Below are 21380 nucleotides of genomic sequence, written 5' to 3'. Positions count from 1 at the left end.
AGATGCCCTAAAAAATGCCGGTTCGTTGCCTGTAAATTTCTCTCTTGCTTCTCCCTCCTACAGGTTAGATGGTCAGATGGAATTCCAATGCCTCCTCCATTTCATCCTCCCTACAACCATTTGAGGTGGTTGAGTTGAGAGAAAGATTGACTAACCTGGTGATTAAGTCTTTCCTACATAAGTCATTAAATCCAAAATGGTGGAATACAATGTAATTATAAATATAATTAAAACAGGAGTTTGACATGGGTCATAACATACACCCCTGGCCGTGGACCAGTTGAGATGGTTTCATGTTACTTCAAATTATCTTGTTTCCAGCTGTCTTTTTCTCAGAAGCCTTCTTCAATCTAAAGTCCAGAACCTGAGAGCTGATGTTATACTCTATATGCAAGTAACTGTGGTTTCCCTGCAGGGTCGTGGCTATGCTGAGTGGGGCTCTTCCGCAGCCTCTCACCTTCTATGTAAGTAGAGAAGAGCTTATCTGTGCTGAAAGTTCCCTCTGACTTCCCAGCTGAAAAGGCACTACTCTGTTGGGAAGGGCCCAGCTTCTCTATCCAGACTGATCCAACATTTATGGTTTTTTTTTGCTTCTGTGCCAGGATGATCCTTTAAGATGCAAGAACGTCACTGGATATGATATAGTTGCATGTTCATGGTGGAGGTTCATAAATGACTCGACTACCCCTGCGCACATTCTTGTGCAGTTCCCAATCGTCAAGGTAATTGCAAAAGTATGATCGTCGCCCCGAGCCATCTCTGGTAAAGGTGGCATAGGTGCTGAACGGAGAGCGAGCAGGCACTCCCCTAAGCTCTTCAAGAGAGCCTGTCAGGCTTATTCTCACTGCCATCTCTGAGGGAACACTGATTAACACTGTAAGGAGATTTCACTTTTCCTTCCATAATCTGTTTACTCTAGACTGGCTGGATTGGGCACTCTTTAAAAGACTCCATGAGACTTGTTAACCAGTTAATAAAGATGGAACACTTATTTACAGATTTACAAGAATATAAGTTTCAGAGAAAATAAGTTAAGCTCCCCCCTCCCCCAGGCAGAAATACTTTGATTAATCTTTAGTTACCGACAGTCCTAAGTTAAATACCTTTGTTGTTACAAACAGGTTTTTGACTCAATTTTTATAAAATTTCCTTCACTAAGAAGAAGAGTTGGAAGAGAAGAGTTGGATTTATATCCCCCCTTTCTCTCCTGTAAGGAGACTCTAAGGGGCTGACAATCTCCGTTCCCTTCCCCCCCTCATAAGAAACACCCTGTGAGGTAGGTGGGTCTGAGAGAGCTCCGAAGAAGTGTGACTAGCCCAAGGTCACCCAGCTGCCGTGTGTTGGAGTGCACAGGCTAATCTGTATTCCCCAGATAAGCCTTCACAGCTCAAGTGGCAGAGCGGGGAATCAAACCTTGTTCCTCCATATTAGAATGCACCTGCTCTTAACCACTACACCACTGCTGCTCCCTAAACTACTTTGTTCAGGGAAATCTTCCTTCCGCAGATGCATATACTTAGATATCCTACTCCTTCCACTAAAGAAGAGGCACACTGGGCTTCACAGAGCAGGCTCTGGGGTATCCCACCAGGATCCCACTCCTCACTTTTCCTATTGTGTAACACACACCCTCAGAGACTCTCTGGCTTGTATCTAGGTGTTTTCTCCACAAATATCTATAACCAAGCCCTCCATGTGTTTTATTGTTTCTGTGATTATTTTTTTGTTTGGAGTAAGGCTCAGGTTTCCCACCGCTGTCTTTCCTTCACCAGAAACGGGTTATCTAGTCTTTTGTGAAGCAAAGTCCTCACTCTCTCTGCTATGAGAACTCTTTCTCTCTGGTCTTTCCTGTCCCTCTCTGGCCTACGAACACACCCTCTGTCCCTCACAATACTAGAACCAGGGGGCATTCATTGAAAATGCTGGGGGGAAGAATTAGAACTAATAAAAGGAAACACTTCTTCACATTGCGAGTAGCAGAATGCTGGACTAGATGGACTCTGGTCTGATCCAGCAGGCTAGTTCTTATGTTCTTATGTACAAAATCAATGACTTTGGTTTGCAGCATGTTGCTTGTCTCATAATTATTAGCTTTGCAAATCCTGCTGGGCTTTGGAATAAATTAAAAACTTTTTCTTGGGGTGGTCTTTGGTTTGTCTCTGTGAAGATGTACCACACAAGCAACCTCTATGCCAACATCTCCTGCTCCCCGTGAGGAGATGATGCTCCTGTTTTGTCTCTCTCTGCAGGCCGTTGTGAGAGCCATGGACACCATCACAGACCACGTGAAGAAAGAGTATGGTCAAAATGTCACAAAGTTTACATTAGCAGGCGTGGGCCTGGTAAGTGTAAGTGGATAGTCTGAGTATAGCAGTTGTTGTTCAAACTTTGTTATCGTTATTGGTGTTTTTTTGGGTTATCCCCCTTGTTCCATTTTCGCAATCTCAAATGTTTATTTCTCTTTATTTGCATAGTTTGTATTCCACCTGCCCTAATGAGGGCTACTAAGAAAACTAGCAGCTGCTGGGCGACTGTTTATTTCTTCCCCACCCACTTTCATCTCCATCTTCTACCCTTTTCTTCTTCTTGAAGGGTGGGTGGATCTCCTGGCTGACAGCAGCAGTTGACAAGAGGGTTGAAGCGATTGCTCCCGTAGCCATGGATTTCCTGAATTTCACAAAGGTGAGATTGAACTGGCAGTCAAGTATCTCCATAAAGCAAGTTCTCTAAAAACTTTCCCATCACAGACAATTGCACGCAGTGCCTTCACATCCTTCATAAGAACATAAGAAAGAGCCTGCTGGATTAGACCAGAGTCCATCTAGTCCCGCTATCTTGTACTCGCAGTGGCCCACCAGGTTCCTTTGGGAGCTCACATGCAGGATGTGAAAGCAATAGCCTTCTGCGGTTGTTGCTCCCGAGCACCTGGTCTGTTAAGGCATTTGCAATCTCAGATCAAAGAGGATCAACATTGGTAGCCATAAATTGACTTCTCCTCCATAAATCTATCCAAGCCCCTTTTAAAGCTATCCAGGTTAATGGCCATCACCACCTCCTGTGGCAGCATATTCCAAACACCATTCAAAAGTTGCGTGAAGAAGTGTTTCCTTTTATTAGTCCTAATTCCCCCCCCCCAGCATTTTCAATGTGTGCCCCCAGGTTCTAGTATTGTGAGAAAGAGAGAAAAATTTCTCTCTGTCAACATTTTCTACCCCATGCATAATTTTATAGACTTCAATCATATCCCCCCTCAGACGTCTCCTCTCCAAACGAAAGAGTCCCAAATGCTGCAGCCTCTCCTCATAAGGAAGGTGCTCCAGTCCCTCAATTTGTATATTGCTTGTGACCTGTTTCCATGATTTTTCTCTCAGCTGCCTAATCTCTCTCCCCTTGGCTGCTCAATGCAATCCATAGAAAAAAGAAACAATTATTTAGTAATCTGTTTTTCTATTGCCTGATTCTCCTTTTCTGAAGTCTTTCAAACACCATTACCGAGCGTATTGTGGCTGGTCGTATATGATGAGACCTTTCTATAAGATGAATATAACCCAAGAGTTGGACAACCCCCATTTCCAGGAGCTGGCTTCTCACTTGGACCCCCTGGGTAAGGAAGCATCTTTGCAGAGACACATTAAGTTTTTGGTGAAAAAAAGAGCAGTGATGGGAAGGAGACTTTCACAGGGGCTCATTGATGTCCATCAGTGATGGAAAGGTAGACCCCTCTTGTCTGGTAACGCTCTAGAGCCTATTTTAAATGCCTAATAAAGGTGGTGGTTGTTGTTGTGAAGGGAGGCCCCTCTCCTTCTGTGGTGAGCAGTGGCTCTTCTTCAGTTCTGCCTCTCAAATCTGAATCTCAGAATTGGGGTGGGACTTTCATCCCCACTCTGCCATAGCAAGTAATCTTTGGATTTTCCCTCTCCATAATACAATCAGCTTATATGCTTAATGTAACCAAGTACATAATTGTTTTGTCGGGATGAAGCTCCTTCTTCCCGCTAATCGGACAACTCCTTACTCCATTATTATTTTTTCTCAACTGGAAGGCAAGAAATATCTCCTGTAAGTTCATACCCCAAACACCATTTTTACTTTCTGAAGGGAACAACTGTTGTTTTTATTCCTGAATCATAATGGTGGTAGGAATGGTAGGAATGGCAGAAATCTCGAGGAATTTTGAAAAGCAGCATAGTTTTAGATGGTTGGTAGCATTAAATTGACTGTATCAACAGAGCCTGTTCTCATACAGTGGTCCCTTTGGGTGGCTAGATACCACCTGACTTGAATGACTCAACTAGGCCTGGCTTCTGACTACTGTTCAACAACAGCGCACAAGCAGTTTAGAACTTCAGAATCTGTCTGGGAAATCCAACTTCAAATTTCTGTTTAGCTGAGGAAGGACATTGGGTGATTCTGGCCTAGTCAAATACATTCAGGCTAACCACTCTCCGAGGGTGTGTGGGGTGTATAAAAAAGAGAGGAGAAAAATGTAAGCGGCTTTGGTCCCCACTATGAGGAATGTTGGGGTACAAATAAAATACGTACATAATAATTGTATCTGAAGATGGAAGGCAGATAAAAGGTAGAGAAGGAGAGAAGGAGGCATGGAAATTGGAAAGGACATGGGGGTTGGCATCCAACTGGGCTTGACCCTGTAGCCAGCAACACAAATCTCGGTCATAGTTTTCCAAGGCAGAGGTTGCCAGGTGAGGCCAAATGGAATAGGTGAATATGGAGGGGTAGATAGAAATAGGTTAGCTGTTGGGTGGGTATGAGATAGCATTACCAACTCCAGGTTGGTAATTCCTGGAGAACTGAGGGGTTGAGCCTGGTGTGAATGGGATTTGAAGTATAGTTAGGGTCACCAACTTCCAGCTAGTTGCTAAATATTTCCTGGGATTCCGAGCAATCTCCAGGTGACACAGATCAGTTCACCTGGAGAAAATGGCTGCGTAGAGTAGATGTGAGGGCATTAAACTCAGCTGGGGTCTACCTTCAGATATCCAGGTACTTCCTGACTTGAGCTGGGAACTCATCTCTGTAGTGGGGAGACCCATTGTGATTTCTGCAGCCAGTGCTGCTATGGGGGAGGAGTTAGCAGGTATGTGGAGCAGAGGTTAATGGGGCAGAGAGAGTGAATGGGAGAGGTTGAAAGAGAGAGAAAGTGACAGGCACAGAGGAGAGAGAGAGTAAGAAAAGGGGTGGCCGGAGACCAAGAGTGAGAGACAGAAAAGTAGGGGAGGAAGCAAAAGTGGGGGGAATGGGATAGCTGCTCTTGGGTCCCTGCGTGCAAATCTAATCCTCACCTTTGCCAAAATTATGGGTATTTAAATCCAAGGAAATGAGGCACGAACGGAGAAGACACATCTTTCTTCACACCTGAAAAAAGGTGATGGGAGTTTACCCCCCCCCCCCACAAACACATAGAGATTAAAAAAGTAGCCACTCTTGTAACTTCAGGAAACAAACACCCATGGTAGATTTTCTTGGCAATTATGAAAGCATTGCTGTTTGGAGCCTTGGTTCCTGTCAGTGAAAGCGAAAAAGATAAAGTAGAGCCCCTTCTAGGTCTTTTGTGGTTTTTGAGGGAGGGCTCATTGGAACCAGGTCTGCCTGCAATCACAGGCAGATTACCTTGCAAATTACACAATCGTCTCATCAAATCATGGAATCGTAAGGTTGGAAGAGATCACAAGGGCCATCAAGTCCAACTCCCTGTTATGCAGCAATATACGATCAAAGCAGTCCCAACAAATGGCCATCCAGCCTCTGTTTACAAGCCTCCATTAGCCAACATTAGTCCTCCTCCAGTTTGCTGGGACTTCTCCTTTTCTCCAGGAGTTCTGAATCATTATCGCAAGTGGTTCTGAGATTACTTCTGCCAGGTCTATTAATACACTGGGATGTAGTTCATCAGGCCCAGGAGATTTGAACTCTTTTAAAATAGCCAGGTATTCCAGCACTGCCTCTTTATTTCTTCTGTGCTGAATTTCCCCTACTGTATCTTCTGTTCCATTTTTCCAAGGTTGAGTACTATTTTCCTTTTGGAAAATACAGAGGCAAGAAGGTGTTGAGTAGCTCTGCCTTTTCTCTGTTCTCTGTAAGCATTTTGCCATCTTTTCTACTCAGCGACCCTGTCATATTCTTTTTCTTCCTTTTTCTGTGGAAATAACAAAAAAACCCCTTTTAATTGTTTTCAACCTCTCTAGCAAGCCTGAATTCATTCTGTGCTTTAGCGTTTCTGACTTTCTCTCTGCACATCCTGCACATCTGTTTGAATTCCTCGTTGATTTCCCCTTCTTTCCATTTCTTCTATGTGTCCCTTTGAAATCTCAGCTCAGTTGAAAGTTTTTTAGACATTCATCCTGGTTTCTTCAGACAACTCTCATTTTTCCTCTTCTTTTGAACTGTTTTAAATTGTGCCTTCAAGATCTCACTTTTAAGAAACTCCCATCCACCATGCACCCTCTTCTCTTTTAGTATTCTTAATCATAGGATCATACCTCGTAGTTTCTTAAGTTAAGTGAAAGCAGCTTTCCTAAACTATAGAACACACATCTGACAAAACTTGGTATTCTTTTCCCACTGCAAAATGAAGTCCAGGAGAACATGATCCTTCCCAGCTAAAAATCCCACCACCCCATTAACCAGGTCATCATTTTGGGTTAGGAGCAGATCTAAAATAGTCAATATGCTTGTTACCTCTTCTACCTTCTGGATCATGAAATGGTCTACAAAGCAAGTGAGAAATTTTTTGGACCTAATGAGTGGCGAAGCCACAATGAGGCAGGTGGGGGGGGGGGCGCCGTGCACTGGGCGCATGCCTGGGTGTGTGTGAAAAATCACCCCCAGGCCCCTCCCCCTTTCCCCATGGAACACCCACGGCGCCCCCCACGGCGCCCCCTTCTCCCTCCCCCCACTTATCGTAGTTCCTTTCGTTTTTCAGGCTGCAAAAGGCCTGCTCTCAGTTAAAACGCCCTGAGGAACTACAGTTCCCAGGAGACCTTGGGGCTCACAAGGTCTCCTGGGAAGTATAGTTCCTATCAGGCCTTTTTACTGAGAACAGACCTTTTGCAGTCTGAAAAAGGAAAGGAACTAAGGTAAGCGGGGAAAAAGGGGGAAGCCAGTGCTCCGCGGCGGGGGGGCATGGGGCGGAAAATATGGAATGTTCACCAGGCGCAGTTTGGCCCAGCTATGCCTCTGGACTCCATTGCTAAGAAGAATTTAACACCCAGGATATCAGAATAAATTCGAAATCTCTCATTATTACTACTTCTCTCCTTTCTGAAAGTTTGTTCATCGGTTCCAGGAAGGAATCACTCAGCTCTTCAGTCTGGCTTGGGTGTCTTTAATAGACCCTCACAATGAGATCACCCATTTTTCTCTTCACCTAAATTTTTACCCAAATGCTCTCAACCTGGCTTCCAGGATTTAAGTGGCGGACCTGCTCATGGGTGTATTCATACCTGACATACAATGCTACTCCTTCTCCTTCTGTAGTTGGTCTATTTTTAAATACCAATTGTGAGACTCATCCCACTAGGTTCAGTGATGCCTACTAAATAATATTTGCTTTGCCATGTTAAGAGTTCATGCTCTGTGAATTGCCTGGTCTTGTGACATGGATTCTTTTCTCCAGATACATATAAAACTGCTAACTTCTCAAAGATTGTGTTGAAAGAAAACAACAGAAAGCAAGAAAACGTTTTGGTACAGATATTTCTCAGCTAACAGCACGATTCCTGGTAGGCCTTGGTTTCCTGGGCTCCAGAGATGTTCCCTCCAGCCCAGCTTAGATTTGAATGTCCTTTCCTTTGTCTCCTGGGTCCTCAGGTAAACTTCATTTCCAGCCCATGCTGTAAGCCAATCCTTTGTTCATTCCACTATTGGACTGCTGGCTCCTTTTGGGCAATTTATTGAAAGCCTTTTGGTTTGCTATCTGAAGATCAAAGACCTTGTCAGGCTAGTATGACTTGCCTGATTCTGTAAGGAATAATACAATACAATACAATGCAATTTGTGTAGAGATATCTAAGACCATGGTTGATTCCTCCTGGCTGCTTATTTAAGGTTATTTCCCTCTCGGGTTCTGGAACTATTTGTCAGTTCTCTCTATAACCTTTGGACCATTATCTCTAGTACTTGATGAACTCTTGCCTGCTTGAATACTGTCTCTCTCCTATACATAAGTCAGTTTAAAATCCTCCTGATCTGGTTTGTGAGCCTCCTAGCACGAATTTTTGTACCGACAGCCGTGAGGCACAACCCATCCCTTTGCAGTAGTCCATCTTCATGAAACCGTAGACCATGGTCCAAGAAGCCAAAATGTTCCCAGTGGCACCTGCAAAACGAATTGTTCACCTCTCCTATGTTTTTCTCTCCCTCTCTGGGCCATGCCCTCCAACTGGGAGTAGAGATGAAATGACAACTTGTGCATCAAAATCCTTCAGCTTCCTTCCCAGAGCCTCAAAATCTCTGGTGATGTCCCCGAAAAGCTCCATCTTATACTGCTGCCATTTGTTTGCATGTTGATTCAACAGAAAGGGGGGTGTAACAGTGTTGGAGTGGACTTGGCAAGTCTTTTTCTGCCTCTCTGTGAGATCATGGATTTTTGCCCAAAGTTCCAGCAAGCACTGCTCTCGAAGTCATCTTGTCGAGCCTCCTGCAAATCACTGCTTCTGTTCCCCTCACCAGGGAATCCCCTCCCACCATCACATGCCTCCTCTGGGGTTTTGCAGGGGCCATTCCGTGGGTTGAACCTTCTGCCATTTGCACATTATCTGAAGGTTGACTTTCTTGCTCCTGTGCCTGTTCCTGATCCCCCCTGACAAGAGAGAGAGAATGTCAAATCTATTCTGTAGCTTCAGACTCATGAGCGGTTCCCTAGTCCCTCTCCTTTTATGGTCAAATCCCCACTTGAAATTTGCACGCAGATCCAAACCTGTTCATTGTGAAACTGTGTCCTCTTCATTGGAGTTTCTTCCTACCCACCACAGCAATCACACAGCAGACACACCCGTTTGCAGAACTGTTAGCAATCCCCACTACCAGGCGAGCTCGCTTTGCCGGTCTCCCCTGATTGGCTGGCGTGCCTTGATGGGGCGGGACCTTTTCCCACTGTGGAAACATACATTGTAGGGGCATGATCAAAAAAACCAGCGTGTAAAAGTTTAACATTTAACTGGGGTGCTGTGTGGTTTCCGGGTTGTATGGCCGTGTTCTAGCAGCATTCTCTCCTGACGTTTTGCCTTCATCTGTGGCTGGCATCGTCAGAGGATCTGCTGTCAAATCCCCCGATTTGGCAGCATCTTCAGATCCTCTGAAGATCAATTTCAATAAGCCTTTATTGGCATACAGACCGTACAATATAAATACAGTTAAAATTACTAGATAAAATTTCACACTGGATCATAAGTTCAGCTCGCAAACCTCAGCCAGAAACTTTCCCACTGCAAGACAACAGTCAAGGTCATTGCAGTTTAAGAGCATATTTACTTTATCAAGCTTTGTCAGGGTTTTCATAGAGTCAATGATTTGTACTAATAAGCTGGATCTTGGTTTCTGGTAAAGTGGGCAGTGGAGGAGAATGTGTGCAATGGAATCCAACTGCCCTGGGCTGCAGGGGCAAAGCCTCTTATCGTTTGGTAGACCCTTGAGTCTTCCTCTATGGAAGTGAGGGATGGCATAATATTAAACCCTAGCCAGCATGTGGGCTCTCCTATATAGAGATTTGGTAAAGCTCACCGATAATATAGTAGGCTAAGGTTTCCCTGCACAAATGGAATTGCCACGTTCGTTGGCCCGAGCAGGATTTGTTAGCCAAGCTCTGCAGTTGTTGATAATCCATTGCTGAAGTAGCCGCTCTTTGAAGTTAGGGCAAATGTCTCAGTACTGGTTAGCATGTTCCAGAGAGTCACTATCATAGCCCAATTCCGCAATCTTTGTTATAATTGTTGTGCACCATTTAGAGTGATGGAGTTCTCTCAAGGTGAGTTGCGTCCGTGAGTTGTCGGAGCTTTGATAGTGAATATGCAGCCAAAACTTTATGATGTTTACCCAGATAGTGGCCTCTATAGAGTATTGGCCAGATTCTAGACATAGGACTGCATATGGGACGTACCAGTTTGGCATAAATAATTTATGCAGAAATTTATAATGGGTGATCTGATGGCACTGTTGCTGGGTGTTAGCCAAATGGGAGCTCCATAAAGCAGTTGTGCTCTAGCCCTTGCTTTGAAAACTTGCAGAGCTGGAGGAATATGTGGTTGCCCCTAGAATGATAAAACCTCCTAGTGGCATTTGCGAATTTGACTGGGCCCGAGCCAATATATATTTTTGATGAGTGGACCACGACAAAGTTATTGCTAAACCAGAGTCCTAGATATTTGAAGTTACCTTTGCTCAATGTAGTGGCCCTTTATCTTCCAGACTTGTTTTTTACTGCTTTTTCCAAAAACCAGGATCTTAGTTTTGTCATAATTCACCTGCAGATCATTTGTCTCACAAAAGTCAATGAATCCATGCAGGAGTCTTGTTAGACCCACACGAGAAAGGGATAATAGGGCTGCATAGATCCGCCAAATAACAGGAGAGGGACATGCTTTGGAGGCTGATCTTAGGAGCTATTATCTGCCCATCCCACTTTCGAACCAGGGCTATGGGGAGGTAAAGATGGTAAATAATAAGGGGGCTAGTACACAGCCTTGTTTGACTCCCTTTTTTACCTGGACCGGGTTCGACAAAAATCCCCTGTGGTCTTTTACCTGGCATGAGTTTTGGGTGTGCAGTGGTTTTATCAGAAAAAAAGAAGTCTTGAATCGATATTGAGGGCAGCAAGTTTTCCCCAGAGCTTTTCTCTGTTCACAGAGTCAAATGCCCCCTTAAGATCCAAAAAGGCCACACTTAATTTAGTACAGCTGTTTTTGGAGTATTTGTTGGCTAAGTGGGCCAGGACATGAACTTGGTCTAGTGTTGATTTCCCCTTGGAGAAACACACTTGTTCGGGACCAATAATATTGTTTTGCTTTACCCATGTCTCTAGTCTGATTTGGAGAAGTTTGGCATAAATCTTCCCAATGATAGAAAGCAGGCTAATGGGTCTATAATTTGCTGGTTCACTTTGGTCTCCTTTTTGGAATATTGGGACCAGCACGGAGGAAGTTCATGCCTTCGGCTCCTCTGAAGATGCCAGCCACAGATGCAGGCAAAACGTCAGGAGAGAATGCTGCTAGAACACGGCCATACAGCCCGGAAACCACACAGCACCCCAGTGATTCCGGCCGTGAAAGCCTTCAACAATTCATTTAACGTTTAACTGTTTAACTGTGCAAGCAGTCAATCATTACCTGTGTAAACCATTAACAATTCAAAGTTACACATTGACTGGCGTCCTCTTCTGCTGGCTGATCGCAAAAGCAGAAACGAAACCAAGGAAAGGTTGCGCATGCATCGCAGCGCTGATTGATTGCCCAAATTCCGCGTCACACTCCAGGGCGGGAAATGAGTCAGGGTTTCAACCCTCATCCCTCCCCTCGGATCAGCTTTGAACTATGTTAATGGGGTCTATGCCACTTACAACCTGGTCCTGCCAGATGTGGATTAACGGGGAGAACGAACACCAGAAACGGAATCTGCCATGCAAGCAATGGGGAGGTCATCCCTCAAACCTGGTTAGTTCGTGTTCTGAAACCTGGCTAAGTTGGTAGTGGGGATTCGACCTATGAGTCACAATCCTCCAATTGCCCACCTCCTTTGTTTGAGAGCTGCCATCTTCCTCAGAGAGATCCTCATTGTATTCACCACCCAGTACCATCTGCTACACCCTTTCCAGGAAATCCTTGTTCTACTTAACAGACAGAAGGGTAGATATTTGCGCCTCATGCTGCTGGACCTTCTCTTCCAACAGAGCAACCAATTTGAACTTGCTGCAAGTATAGCTACCCACATCCTCTAGCAAAAAACTGACATCCCGTAGCTGTTGCAGGTGACATCAGCAACTTCCTGACGAGCCATATTTAGTTGTCTTAAATAGTCCAGAGGCATATCTATCAGCCTCCCTTTCAAAAAAAGCCCTTTCCTAAACTCCCCCACAAAAGACTGTGCATTAGCCTTGCCTGTTTAGTTAAGCCCCCGTTCACTGGGCTCCAGAGACTGAGACATAGACGCCTTCTGCATGGCACAATTGAACTGGGTTAGAACTGGAATCATACATACCAGGGCTATTTTATCCCAGTTTCTGTCTCCTTACGGCTCCCTGCTTTTCCCCAGGAGGCGAGTTAGGACCACCATTTATCAGCAGTTGGAGCACAGCAACACCATCAATGTCTTGAAATTGATGTCAATTTTGAGATCAATTTTGTAGCTCCTGGCTTTAGTTTCTAAGGATTTATGCCTGTCATAGACAACTAGGGTTGGAGATTCGGACAGTCCAAATCTGGATTTTTACCGAATCTGCATTGATTCGGATTCGGATGAGCAGGGGCCGAATCTGAGCTGTCCAAATCCTATCAGATCCGAATTGATGGGATTCGGATCACCAGCCGAATTGCGTTTTTATTTTTTGGTGTTTTTTCACGTTTTGGCCTGCAGGGGGTGCAGTTTTAAACATATCAGCACCAACATTTCAGGGTATCATCAAGAGACACCATCCAGGTTTGAGGAACTTTGCTTATGGGACAGTGGGAGATGGACCCTACCCATAATATTGAACCCCTTGAAGCAACGGTCACCAAACCTGGATGGGGTCATCGAGGCTCTCCTGAAGACCCCTAGGAAGTTTTGTGGGGTTACCATGAGAAATGTGCACTCCACAGCCCTCCCACAGAAATTTCCCTTTGGCTGCAATGGAGCCTGCCAGCCACTACAGAGCACAGAATCTGGGGAAATTTCTTTGGGTGACTGTGAGGGGCGCAGTTTTAGAGCTACTGTCACCAAAATTTCAGGGTATCATACAAGTACTGTCATGATACTCCCCAAGTTTGGTGAGGTTTGGTTCAGGGGGTCCAAAGTTATGGACGCTCAAAAGTGTAGCCCCCATCTCCTGTTAGCTTCCATTGGAAACAATGGGGGATGGGGCACCATTTTAAGGGTCAATAACTTTGCCCCCCCTGAACCAAACTTCACCAAACTTGGGGAGAATCATTAGGACAGTTTCCGGATGAAATCCTGAACGTTTAGTGCCACTAGCTTTAAAATTGCAGGCCAAAACGTGTAAAAACACCAAAAATTCAAAAAATAATAAAACGGACCCAATTTTTTTGGATTTACCCAAATTTTTGGGCATATCAGAATTGGCTATGATTCGGATTCGGGCACACAAATCATTTTATGCCCCCAAATACCCAAATCCGAATTTTACCGAATTTTTTTTAGTATTGACCAACCCTACAGACAACCATGTTTTTTATTGGAAAAGTGAATGGGGAGGGGGTATCTGGGGATTACATGGTCCAGGATATTTGAAACCCTTTCCTGTTTGACGTGCTATTTCCACAATCATCCTGTAGCTTGTGGACAGTTTTGAGATTGTAGCTTTGAGGCACATAATGCACAAATGGATGGATGCAGTCTTTTATTACTGTAGATATAAGGTGGGGAGGTTAGGACAGGAAGAAAAAGCATTTCATCGGCAGAAAAATTCTCTATATTTCAACCTAAGTAACTGAGTGTTTCATATATTTACTACTGTTTCTTTCCAGAATCATGCCAAACACGGATTATTTGAATTTACGGAAGAACAAACTCATGGAGAGAATTGCCTCTTTTTACTTCACGGTGGTTGAAAAGATATATGCACCTTCCAAGATCTCCTGGGAGATGAACATGGTGATTGAAATTCATATTCAGTGATCAACTGCTGAAAGATACAGACATGGATCTAGTTTCTTTTTTCCCCAACAACAATTGAAAATTTTGTTTTGAGGTCTTGTTTTATAAAAAAAAAATAGAGCTTGGTTAGGTACAGAGAAGATATATCCCCAAGAAGCAAATAAAATAGGAAGGGCAGCCATGGATGCTCTTTGCTGACATCCCACGCTAGACTTCCTTCCTTCCTTCCTTCCTTCCTTCCTTCCTTCCTTCCTTCCTTCCTTCCTTCCTTCCTTCCTTCCTTCCTTCCTTCCTTCCTTCCTTCCTTCCTTCCTTCCTTCCTTCCTTCCTTCCTTCCTTCCTTCCTTCCTTCCTTCCTTCCTTCCTTCCTTCTTTCCTTCCTTCCTTCCTTCCGTTATTACAGATCTTAAAATGAGGTCTTCTTTTCAAATAGGCTTTTGCTGTGCTGTTCTATCTTCTCCTTCTATCATTGATCCCACGTTGCAGGTAGTTGCCTGCCATTTGGTTTTCTGGTGACCATTTGCTTCTTGTCCAAAGCCTCTCTTTTCCTAAACAAAAAGCTAATCATGGCCTCCAAGTTCCATAGGGAACAATTGCCTTTAAAATTTAAGAGGAGGGAGATGCGGCCAAACTTCTGTATGGAAGGACCATTTTCTTCTTTTTATGCACCTGCTGCCTTTTGTGGAGGGAATGGGGAGTAAGAACATACGAAGTAATTGGAATTTGCAGACACAAAAGCATGGCTAAAATAAACTGGCATCAGAGGCTTGTAAAGTTTAAACAAAAAATCATTTTTTATTTACAAGCATCGTATTTCGAAATACTGAATTAATCCTGGATTACAGGCAGCTAGTTGAATACTCCACTCATTAAAGCTGATCTGGCGCATCAAGACTTCTAGAAAGGCTTCTAAAGGGGTGGATGGAGCTTTGTTTTTGTTCATTTTCCAACATCTTTCTCTCTTCCTAGACAAATACCAGCGGGACTATTTCTCTTACTGCCTACAATACCTACAGAGTCTATTCTCACCATGCTGACACAGTTGATAATACCAGGTAGGGTTATTCCAATCACATTGATCTTCAGTGGATATGAGGTTAAGCTATTTTTCTCAGCAGATAGCACATATCCATATTCTGTCTTTATCACTGCTAGGCGAGACTTCAGGATGAGGAGAGCAGCTGGCAATTCTTCCCAAGACAACCCTGTAAAATGGATTCGGACAGATGTTAAAGAAGTGGTAAGTATTTCTTCTGGACTTTACTTGCTGATTTGGGAACATGTTGCTGCCCTATAAGACAGAGTAGTTTGTATTCCACAAAATGCCAGTGGAAAATGCTGATGTTCTGAGATCTTCCTCCCTTTCTCCTCTTGCCAAAGCATTCCGCAGGCTTAAAAATGTAATCTCTGGGATGAATGGGCTTACCCATGCAAATAGCTTTGTGAGTTGGGCCTCTGCAGTTGTGGGGGGGAGGGTGAGTAAGGACTGCAGCTGTCTATAAAGGACAGGGGGTGTATTTGTAGGCCAGACAGGGACAGGAGAGACAGGAGAGGAAGGCGGAGAGCCAGAAAGAAAGAGTTACAATCAGAGGCAAAGCCAGAATGGGGCCAGGGGGTGCACATTGCACCAGGCGTGCGCCTGGGGTGCATGCAAAAATTCAGATTTGTGTTTTTTGTATTTTTAGTGTTTTTCCAGTTTTTGGCATGCAGGGGATGCAGTTTTTAGGCTAGAAGTATCTTTAGGAGACTCTCCTGAGGATACCACCCAGGTTTGGTGATGTTTGGTTCTGGGGGGCAAAAGTTATGGACCCCCAAAGGGGTGCCCCTATCCCTCATTCTTTCCAATGGGAGCTAAGGAGATGGGGGCGACTCTTTTGCAACAAACTTGGAGAGTATCATCAGGACAGTCTCCTGATGATATACTAAAACTTTGGCACCACTGGCTTTAAAAATGAGCCCCTGACAGGCACCCCCAGAAATTTGCCCAAGATTCTTCGTTCTGCAGTGACTTTGCTCCATTGCTATCAATGGGGAATTTCTGGTGGAGGCTGTGGGGTGCACATTTGTGAAGGTACAGTCACAAAACTTTCAGGGTATCTTCAGGAGAGTCTCTGGAGGACACCATCCAGGTTTGGGGAACTTTGCTTCAGGGGGTTCAATGGTATGGGCCCCAAAAGGGTAAGGCCCATCTCCCACTGCCCCACTTTCAAAGGTTCAAGGAAGGGCAGGTGAATAGCCTGACAAAGCCATGTTATGCCTTGTTAAATAAATATTTAGTCTCTGGCAGAAAGGATTTTGTGAAACATTTGCTGTTAGGTTGTGGCGGGTTTTTCCGGGCTGTGTGTTTGCATCTCTGAAGTTGCTAGTGGAATCTCAGGAATAGAGATGCTCAGACCATGGCTACATAACCCGGAAACCTCACAACCTCCAGCAATTTATGTTTCATGTGGGGGTGTTACTGGAGGTGGATCAGCTGGGTGACTTATGAGATATAGTAAACAGGCCTTTTCTGCCGACTGTTATGGTAGGTCCACTGGTGCAAGGTAGCTAGTCTGTGTATGAAAGCAGTTTCAGCTGGTGCTTTGTAATGATTTGCGGGTTGAATTCCCTCCTTGGTTCTGGAAACTTCTGGGGGAACTTGGGCCAGTCACTCTCTCCCATGCGTAGCAGCCTAGATCTTTGGACAACGAATGGGGAAATAGATCAAACAAATATACATTGCCTATAGATCGGGCTGTTAGTCTTTCTGACATTTTTGAGGTAAAATGTTGATAATACACATTCAATAATGAGATATGCCTATATGACTAATAATGTTTTTTCATTGACTTCTTTATATATTGTTAGGAAAGCATTTGGAAAATTATTTGAATACTTGATATTGAGTGGCTGGAACTCATGGGCATTTTTTGAGTTGGTAAAACTTCCCACACCCCGCATCTACTAGCCCCCCCCCTCTGCAAGAACTATTAAGCTTCCCAGGCAATATTCAATGGTTGTATGTTATCCTCTTCTGTTATCTTCATGCAGAAAAGAAATGTTTATAAGAAAGAAATGACCTTTCCAGAAAAAAGACGGAGAGGGCTTTTCCTTGAGGTAAGTATCTCATATTTTGCCCTTTTCTCTCCCTTCTTCCTTCCCTTGTCCAGGTAAAAGACTTAGACCCCTTCAGCACATGCAGAATAATGCCCTTTCAATCCACTTTCACAATTGTTTACAAGTGGATGTTGCTATTTCACAACGTAAAATCCAGCTGCAAAGTGCCTTGAAAGTGGATTGAAAGGGCATTATTCTGCATGTGTGGAAGGGGGCTAAGTTCTGTCAGATGTGTTTATGCCAAGCATTTGTAGCACAGTCTCGCTCACAGAGGGCGAGCAGGAGGGAGTGCTGAGGGCTCAGCTAATGGCTGTGGATAGCCCAATATTCAGTGGTTGTACTCCGCACCCCACTCACATGCATACACAAGCTGTTTAGGTAATTCTTGTCAGGAAACGTAGGCAGCCACCTTTTAGAGGGAAAATGGAACTCTGGCTCATTCCGCACATGCAGAATAATGCACTTTCAAACTGCTTTCAATGCTCTTTGAAGCTGTGTGGAATGGCAAAATCCACTTGCAAACAGTTGTGAAAGTGATTTGAAAACACATTATTTTGCGTGTGCGGAAGGGGCCTCTGAGAGGCTTCTTAACAGTCAAACCAACAAGAATTTATTTACAGGCTTGTTCTTCTCAATTTGATGGTACAGAGAGGTTTTAAGCGGTACTTTTTCTGAGGCAGAGAATACTACGATGTTACATTCAGATCTTAGTACTTTTACTTTAGCTGTTTCACAAAAAGGCTGTTTCAGTTCTAAAATATACTTTCATACACTCAGTTAAGTCCTTCAGGGTAAACCTTTCCTACATGCTCCTGAACAAGATCCCGAACCACCCATTACCCTTCAGGGTTTTCTCACTGGACTGGGGGGAAGCAAGTCTGGGGTTTCTCTAAACACTCTCTTGACTCCGCCAATTATGCTAACACAACCTCAGGAACTCTCCAGTCCCATTTCTAGGTGCTGTCTCCCCTGCAACAATTTCCAAGCCCTTTGTGTGGTCCTAGGATTGTCCCCGTGAATAGGTTTCCCATCTTTTCTTTCACCACCACCTGGCCACCGAGTGAAGTCAGGATCTTTTCCTCTCAGGCTCATTCCGCACAAGCAGAATGATGCACTTTCAAACTGCTTTCAGTGCTCTTTGAAGCTGTGCGGAATGGCAAAATCCACTTGCAAACAGTTGTTAAAGTGGTTTGAAAACGCATTATTTTGCCTGTGCGGAAGGGGCCTCAGCTTTTGAGAGATTTCTGTGAGAACTCTGGCCACCAAGCCTCTTGACTCTCACTGACAGGATCTGTTGACTGGCATTCTTTGTGTCTGACTCGATCTCTCAGGTGAGCACACACTTTCTCTGTGTCTCTAGCTAACTGCAACTCAGCCAGCCCATCAGGTGGAGCCAGGGGCGTACCTAGGCAAACTGGCACCCGGGGACAAAACCTGAGTTTGGCGCCCCCCCCCCCCGGCCCGGCGTATGGGCGGCCACCCTCCCCTACCATGACCAAACAATGATTTTTTGTACCAGCTCACAAAACACCTCCCACTCCCACTATTTTTTCAGCCTGCAGGGAGTGCATTTTTAAAGCTAGCAGCACCATGATTTCAGGGCATCATCCAGAGACTGCCCTGATGTTACCACCCATTTGAGAGCATTCCACCGAGGCAGCCCTCATCGGCGCCATCTTGGAAATCAACCTATATGACAATCAGACCTATATGACAATCATTAAGTGCTGTACCTTATGATTCTTGACAAATGTATTTTTCTTTTATGTACACTGAGAGCATATGCACCGGAGACAAATTCCTTGTGTGTCCAATCACACTTGGCCAATAAAGATTCTATTCTATTCTATTCTAGACTGCCCTGATGTTACCACCCAAGTTTGGTGATGTTTGGTTCAGAGGCAGCAAAGTTATGGATGCCCAAATGGAATGCCCCCATCCCCATTGTTTTCAATAGGAGCTAACCTGAGATGGGTGCTACCCATTTGAGGGACCATAACTTTGGTCCCCCTGAACATAACTTCACCAAACTTGGGTGTCATTATAAGAATAGTTAACAGATGATACCCTGAAATTTTGGTGTCACTAGCTTTAAAAATACACCCCTTCCAGGCACCCCAAGAAATTTGCCCAAGATTCTTTGTTTTGCAGTGACTTTGCTCCATTGTAGCTAATGAAGAATTTCTGAGGCAGGCTGCACATTTTTGAAGATAGAGGCACCAGACTTTCAAGGTGGCTCCAAGAGGCCTTAAGTAATAGCATCCAAGCTTGGGGAGCTTTGCTTCTGGAGTGGGGGGGGAGTTGAGAGAGTTCTGAGAGACCTCAGCCCACAAGCTTTCATGTGCAGGAGCGGGGAAACAAAATAAGCCTTTTGGGGGGCCATAAAATTGAACCCCCAGAAGCAAAGGTCTCCAAACCTGGATGCGATTACCAGGAGGCCCTCCTGGAGCCACCCTGAAAGTCTGGTGCCTCTATCTTCAAAAATGTGCAGCCTGCCTACACACTCAGAAATTCCCCATTGGCTACAATGGAGCAAAGTCACTGGGTGGTATCATCAGGACAGTCTCTGGATGGTACCCTGAAATTTTGGTGCTGCTAGCCTTAAAAATGCACCCCCTGCAGGCCAGAACGTGAAAAAACACTTTAAACATTAAAAAACACACGTATGACCCTGAAATGTTGGCGCCCCACCACGTGACCAAATGGGGGCGCCCGGGGACATAGGATACCCCCTGTCCCTAGGCAGGAACGCCACTGGGTGGAGCTGTGGTTAACTCATTGTGCTCCTGTTTTGTCTGAACTGCACCTTTCAAATTTGCCATTTTATTAACAATCTGTCACACATGTCCTTGAATATTCATAAAGCTGAAAAGTGCTTAGGAAAAAGCATTGCTTCGTTTTGGATCTGTGTAACCTAATTTCAGTTTTATTTACCTCAGTCCATCACTCCTAATTATCTAACTCCCAGGTTTTCTACCATACTTACAGGCTTAAGGCTTTGTTAGTCATAAGCCCATTCTGCATGGGCCTCAGGAGCAGCAGTGCACTGGTATACTTGATGCTGATGACAGTGATGTGATCCAAAAATTTTAGTAACAGGTTCCCATGGTGGTGGGATTCAAACTGTGGCGTCACGCTAATGGAGCTGGGCGGGAAATGACGGGGGCATGGCCGGGCATTCAGGGGTGGGGCATTCCTGGGCATGGCTGTTCCAAGGACGCAGCTGCTACACTGGTCCTTGAGCAGGAAACGAATGCACGCAGGCACAGGCTGCCACACATGCTGGTGCACCTCCTGCTAGACTGCTTCAAGTTCTGCGCACTACTGCTGAGAGGAGGGGCATAACTAAGGCAAAAATCACGTGGCAAAATCACCAATTAGTAACCCCCTCTCAGCACACACAAATAATTAGTAACCTACTCTCGGGAACCTGTGAGAACCTGCTGGATCCCACCTCTGCTGGTGCACCCCCCGGGGCAGTATGCAAGCCGTCATGGAAATGGTCCCATCGCTGCTGCAGCCCACTGGGCTGCCGCTTTAGTTCCCCTCTTACTGTCTCTAGGCTGCCGTTGCTCTTCAGAGCCGCAGGGACACGCCCGTGTGGCCATGGTGACGCCCCCGGGATCAGAGGCCAGGAGGCATGCCCCCAGCCTCTGCAGAGCGATGGCAGCCGAGAGGAGGTAAAAGGGGAACTAAAGTGGCACAGGGAAAATGATGGTGTCTACCCAGCGTCGTTCACTCAGCACCAGGTGGATGCCAAAACGCCATGTGGGGGATGTGGGCCATTGTGGCTTTGCTCCAGCTGTGGCAGCTGTGCGAAGTCTTCCCCCAAAATGGTGTGTTTTTACGAGAATCTACATCAGTCCTTATGGCCTATGCAGAATGGACCATATAGTTTCCATACTTGGAAAATGTTTGGAAGAATTAGGCTTACCAGCCTCTAATCCATTGCTATGCCCAGAGTGTGGATGTGTCAGGATGCTGAGCCACTTTCATGTATTGCATATGTCTTCACTGTTGCTTGTAGTTAACTTGAGCTTTCCCTGGCTGGATTTTGGCATGCTCTTTCCTGAGACCTGGCTGGTGGGTATAATCTTGTCACTGGGGTGAAGGCCAGATGGCTTATTGTAATCAGTTGCTGATAGGTGCGCACTGGTAGAAAAAATGAAACTGTAGGCGAGAACTTTTTCAGGAGATGTTCAGGCCATGTGTGAAAAGGGAGGGGGGATACTGAGTGATACTTATTTTATTTATTTATTATTTTATTTTATTAAACTTATAGGCCGCCTATCCCCGAAGGGCTCAAGGTTGCTGACAGGTTGCTGCCCTTTCCAGAACCCTACAAGGTCACCTTAAGCGAGTTGTGACTCAATGTCACTTTCCATCACGAATTCATTCTTGTATATCCCCAGTAGCTTATCGGGCTTCACTAAATGGAACTGCAATTTCATCCACAGGTT

The 21380-nt window shown here is 45.0% G+C and overlaps 2 protein-coding genes across 2 annotated transcripts in view; one reads left to right on the top strand and one right to left on the bottom strand.

Annotated features, from left to right (window-relative positions):
- The window catches only part of LOC125430514 (autocrine proliferation repressor protein A-like), a 435445-nt gene that overhangs the window by 44716 nt on the left and 369349 nt on the right, over positions 1-21380 (top strand). The window contains exon 2 of the mRNA XM_048492474.1: positions 416-464. Coding sequence (XP_048348431.1) covers positions 426-464 — 39 coding nt within the window. The 5' untranslated portion in view covers positions 416-425. The remainder of the gene's footprint in view (positions 1-415; positions 465-21380) is intronic.
- Positions 1-21380, bottom strand: part of LOC125431257 (autocrine proliferation repressor protein A-like) — a 315545-nt gene that overhangs the window by 190914 nt on the left and 103251 nt on the right. The window lies entirely within an intron of this gene.

Source organism: Sphaerodactylus townsendi, linkage group LG04 (genome assembly GCF_021028975.2).
Source record: "Sphaerodactylus townsendi isolate TG3544 linkage group LG04, MPM_Stown_v2.3, whole genome shotgun sequence".
NCBI classification, from domain to species: Eukaryota; Metazoa; Chordata; class Lepidosauria; order Squamata; family Sphaerodactylidae; genus Sphaerodactylus; species Sphaerodactylus townsendi.
This window is presented reverse-complemented; position numbering and strand designations above follow the sequence as displayed.